Source organism: Glycine max, chromosome 7, assembly GCF_000004515.6.
Source record: "Glycine max cultivar Williams 82 chromosome 7, Glycine_max_v4.0, whole genome shotgun sequence".
Taxonomy (NCBI): Eukaryota; Viridiplantae; Streptophyta; class Magnoliopsida; order Fabales; family Fabaceae; genus Glycine; species Glycine max.
This window is the reverse complement of record NC_038243.2, coordinates 44,620,555-44,626,288: the sequence shown is the minus strand read 5'-3', so window position 1 is coordinate 44,626,288 and position 5,734 is coordinate 44,620,555. Positions and strand designations below refer to the sequence as shown.

At 35.5% G+C, this 5,734-nt stretch overlaps 1 protein-coding gene across 7 annotated transcripts; it reads right to left on the bottom strand.

Annotated features, from left to right (window-relative positions):
- Positions 1-1,614: 1,614 nt before the first annotated feature.
- On the bottom strand, positions 1,615-5,734 carry LOC100802991 (uncharacterized). 7 transcript variants are annotated; one of them, NM_001254263.2, is given in 10 exon segments: positions 1,615-2,229; positions 2,318-2,404; positions 2,776-2,881; positions 3,015-3,106; positions 3,493-3,603; positions 3,699-3,833; positions 4,489-4,575; positions 4,665-4,832; positions 4,923-5,068; positions 5,607-5,677. In NM_001254263.2, coding segments are annotated over 9 exon segments (1,341 nt in total). In that variant the 5' UTR covers positions 5,067-5,068; positions 5,607-5,677; the 3' UTR covers positions 1,615-1,818.

Below are 5,734 nucleotides of genomic sequence, written 5' to 3'. Positions count from 1 at the left end.
GCTTTGTCTGATTAACATAAAAATTGGATTTAGAAGTTCTAATCAAAGTTGGCTAAAAAAGTTATTCGGTGCTGTGCTTAAATATTATTGTTCATGCATCTTGGGGGTGCGACTTACAGAGGGTTTGGAGAGAAATAGGCTGCATTGAAATAGGGAAGAGAGAAATATGGTGATTAAAAATATATGAGAAATAGAATGAATTTATATGTACTTGGTTTGAGAGAAAGAGTGGGTGGATGCATGTATGCTTTTTTTTTTGTAGGTGGGAATTTTTCCAAAAATCTTAGTCACGTATTTTTTTGTTATTATTAAGATAAGGCTTTATTGTTATTATTAGTATAAAAAAATTACATTATCAATTAATCATAAATTACAGTAATTAATATTTTTAAAATAATAATGGTAAAAGTCAATAAATTTGTCACAGTCATTTGTGATTAGAAAATCTTATAAAAATCCTTGCTGTCTGTGCTGAGTAATGAGTATGAACCTATTTGTTCTTTCGTTTTTATAAGCACCTATTTACTCTTTTCAATTAACATTGTAGTAAAACCCTAGTTATCAAGAAGCTAACTTTCATAGAATTTTTTTTTTATGAAGGGAAAAGCAGTTAAATTAGCTGGGCAGTGGATGGATCAAATATTTGTTTGCTAATTCGACCCTTGGCAATTAAACCGCAGCCTCCGCGCCCGCCACAGGGGCATTTTATGCATACGTAAATACTAATTAACAAATATATATTTTAACTTAAGGACTTGATTTCAATTTTTCATTTTTTTTTCCAACCAATAAAGCAAGCTATAAACAGGTAAGTTTCAGGGTGCGCAAAGCCCGTTGACTCCTTAGCCCATTCAGGTTTAGAAGGCCTTTTACGTTGGTAATAGTGGTGATATGGAGCACAACAAGACTCCACCATGTTAAGGGATGACAGAATCCCCAATAATTCATTCGCCTCTAATAGCAGAATAGCGAGATTTCAATGTAAACCAATAACAGAAGTACCATTGGAATCTCTTATAATACAACCACAGGCAGCAAATTTATGTTGATACCTAGAAATGTCAATATTTAACTTGAGAACACCTACTGGAATGACGCTTTCGTAACGACTCTATGTTGGTTAAACATGAAGCAAAGCATGTAATAAACCAACACTAAAGAAAGTTCTCCTATGCTAGTGGTTGATCATAAGGAGCCAGAGATCCGTATAGCCCATCAACATCTGAAATGAGGTTGCAAAAGCAGTACATATTGCAAGCTTAGCGATAAAATTAACTTGACAGTGCACCCTGGATTGATAATTGACCATTTTGTTGTCACCTTACCCGTATGACCAACATTTTTACTTACTCAACATAAAAGCTTCTTGGAACCATGGATAACCAGATTGTGTAACCATATTGTTCACCTTATCCGTATAACCGGCTTAATCAACATAAAAGTAACTCATCCGTGGCAATGTGTGACCAGCTTCTTTAACTCACCTAGAGGGATCTGTGGAAATGTCTACCACAAATGTTACTAAAAGATTGACCGGTAGAAGTAAAACTACATACGTAGCATTCACCGTCATACAAATTTTGCACACATTCTTCCATCATTAGCAAAAGATAATAAAAAAAAGGTTCCAGAAATTGGCAATCAATGTTATTTAACACGACGAAGTTTATGTAACGACCATATCATCCTACATTGTATGATGAAGCATGCCACCGGTCATTTTTCTTCTTAGTCAGGTGGTGCCACAATTCTCAAATTCCTAGACAGAAGAACATAAACTGTAGGTACTTTACAAACACAAGGTATGCAATTACAAATTTACATGCAGTCAAGATACATATAGTTTCTCCGTCGATTGTACTGAAGAAGGCTTCCATAGGTGCGATCCCAGACACCAATGAAAAGTGATTCTGTGTCAGGGCTAAAAGATACACCAGAGATCTCCCCAAAAAAATTGATCTCCTGCTCTTTCTCAAACCCACTCTGTGCATCATAGACATGCACAAAGTCAGCTGGCTCAGCCATTGCCATGAACCGTCCATCAGATGTAAACCGTATAGAACGTATAGCTCCAAGGTTGCCCTTAAGCACAGCAATAGATTTTGACAAGTTCCTAACATCCCAAACACGGCATGTTTTGTCTTGGTTCCCAGTAGCAAAAATACGGCCATCAGGATGCCACGCAGATGCAAATGAGTAATCCAAGTGTCCACATAAAGGCTTGACAGTCTACAAAGAACCAAAATTTAAATTATTCATAATTTACCTGCAAACAGTACCTATGGAATTTGTAACACAAATCAACAGAGTACACCACCTTTCCAGTTTGAGAATCCACTAGTATCCCTTCTGGGTTGTCTCCAACAATCACAACCAGTTTCCCATCTGGGCTCAATGAAGTGTGCTGCGGACAGAAAGGAAACCAATTCAAATCATCATTTCTTTTATGTATTATTATACGACATTAATATCATATTTTCCAACACTAAGTGTGCAAAGCAATGAACATGCAGAGAAAAAAAAATAAAAAATTATTATTATTTAGACATACTGACAATTCTCTCTCCTTTTTTAAACATCAATAATTTCCCCATCATTATTATACTATTTTGTTTGAAGTTCCTTAATTGTAGTGCAAAAAAAAGGTTATCAAGTTAAAGTTCCATTTGGTGTCTCCCCCCACCATTAATAATTAATAAACTGATTCAAGGTAGATTGATAGCCATAATACACTACTTTAAATAATACAAAAATATAAATATAAATATTACTTACATTTACGGGCCATGAGAAGGAGAAATGCTTGGAAAGCTGAAATCTTTCCATGTCAAAGTCTCTAACTCCACAGTCATTATTTGAAGCCATGAAATGAACAGCCCCACTGGAATATCAATTAATTGTCAGTATGCCACCTTGAGAGTTGTAAGCAGTAGTTGCTAACACCATGTGAATCACTAAAGATCCTAAATAAAAAGAGAAAATAAAAGAAAAATAGGAGAGCAAAGAAGCAAGACCTTGGATGATCATAAATCTCAACAGCATTTGTTATTGCATTGTCATCATAAGTAGTTCTAGAACAAAAGCTAACACCAGGTCGATCTACATACTGCAAGACAAGACGTGTCATTTAATCAGACAAGAATTACAAATTATATTGATTGGATAAACCAAGTTGACATAATTGAGAATGAATTCATATTATTGAGTTTGACTACTCAATAATTGTTCAATTATTCATATCCATATAAAGGCAAAATAATCTCTATACCCTTTAAAAAAACAATGTAAACGTCTGAGATATATAATGAGTACAAAATACACAATCTAATTTGAGCATCCAAAGCAGAAATAAAATATAGAGCACAATAAATCACAATGACCACATCATGTTGGGCAGCAACAGCACATCCAATAAATAATAACAAAGTAAAAAACACTAATCATTATAGGGAATAAAAATAACAAGTACAACCCCCATAATAAACGAAGTACCTTGCAAATAAGTTCTCCTTGAAAACCCCCGGCAATCAACAACTTATCCCGCACAGCCAGTGTACTAATCTGTGTCTGAGTAAATCCTTCCAAAAGGCTTCCAGGATGTTTCTGTTACCAACAGGCATTTAAAAGCTTAGATGTCTTTTCTACCTTCTAAGTGATCCTTTTTTATAACAAAGCATTAAAAAAAAAAAAAAAATTACCTCACACGGAGCTACATGCCCTGATACATTTAGGATTTCAGATCTCTTGGAATTTAAAGACGACCAGTGTATAATTGAGTAACTCGAAACAAGATATACATCATGCTTTGATGTTGCCCAAACCAAGTTCCTCAACTGCAAATGACAAATTAGAGGTATAACATTAATTTTCATTAACTCATTGATCATGGCATACTCTGAATTTCTAGAAGGTAATAGCAAAGTTATGAAACTCAGTCCAATCAGTGATCCGGTTGAGGTAATGGGTCAGTGGTCCAATCGGTGGGCCATTAATTAGCCCGGTTTGACCCGATATATATTAAAAAATTCAAAATTATATATGTATCTATTATATATAAGTATATAACTAATATTATTTGATTAAGAAAAATTCATTCATACTCCAGAATCCAAAATAACAATTGAAGTATTAAAGTTGATAACACAAGTCCACAAATAATAATTCAATAACACAATTACACAAGTTCCGGATTTCTTTTGGAGCGTTTTTTCTTTACGCAAAACGGGTTTTAAAAACCAGACCAGGTCACTGGATTTACCCCAAACCAGCCGGGTCATCCCAGGCCAGATGCATGGACAATCCAATAACCAAACCGGCCCGGTTATGCCACCAGGTCTCAATTGGACCGGTCCGACCGGGTTTTTGAACTATGGGTAATAGTAAGATGATTCAATTCTATTATATGCAAGCATTCGGGTTTCTACCAAATACAAGACCTATCACATCATCTGAAACGATTCAATGTAATTAACTACTATACTAACGTACTTGGAAATGAAGTATTGTTGATTTCACAGATCGAGTGTTTTGCCAGAAATCATAATACTTCCCTCCTCTATGTGTTGGTGTGCATTCCTGTAGACAACAAATAGAGTAGATGAGAGAAAAATCCCTGCAAAAATCATTACTCAAAAGCTACAGAAATCAAGTAAAACACATTGTACCTTTTCTGACCGTTCGCCTGAATGAGGTATATTTTCATAGTTCTTGTACTGCTCTAGTCTAGTTTGTCTATACTTCTCACGACTAATGCTAAGTCTATCCCAAGGAATACCTTGGATATCCTTTCCTTTCCTAGCTTCTGCAGCAGAGGTATCTGTCATCCGATTTTCCTGCAACAAAGAATCCAAAGCATAACATCCTTAAGAGTTAAGAGTATAATAGAGCACGAACGTTTTGCTTATGAGGAGAAACAAGCGAACCATGGAGTCATATTCATCATCGTCGTCTGATTCGGACTCTGAATCACCAAACACTCTACCACTGAAATACATGTCATCTTCTACTTCCGCCATTTCATTATCATCAGCAGCATACTCCATTTCGTCCCCCTGTTGTTGAGCCATACCTGCTGCTCCATAAAAAGAGGAACAAACACATCAATCAATTTCACCTCGTAAGGTAATAAACAAACATCCAATCCAATCCAATGTGACATAACCTTGAAACTGCAGAAGAAGAAGAAGAACTAAAGTTTCAATTTCAATTCGGTCTAGAAAAAAAAAAAGAGGAATAGAAAGCAGTAACCTAGACCTAAAAATAGAATAAATAAATAAAAACATATATATTAGTATGAAGCTAACCGACAATGGAGTTATCGAAAAATGAAAAATCTGGAGAGAAATAATGCATCAATTTGGGCAATTCCCATCATTTCGGGCAGGCAGTTAATTTAATCACGAAGAAAGAGATGAATTCACGTCAAAGGGACAAGGTCCCGAAATTAAAAAAATAAAAACAAAGTTAATCGAAAAATAGTATTAATAAAATAAAGGGGCAGCGAGCGAGAAACCGAAACGGAGGGGCAGCATGGACATAGATGGAGAGAGAAGTGAAGATGGAAGAAATGAAGGTTGTTGAATTGAATTTGAGAAGAAAGGAAGGACCTTGAACTTGAATTGAAGACAGAGGATCTGATCTGCTGCGTCTGCGTCTACAATTCTACTTCCTCCCAATCAAACTGTCACTGCGCCTTTCCCTGTCCCTTTATCTCTTCATTTTTAATTTTGTTTCA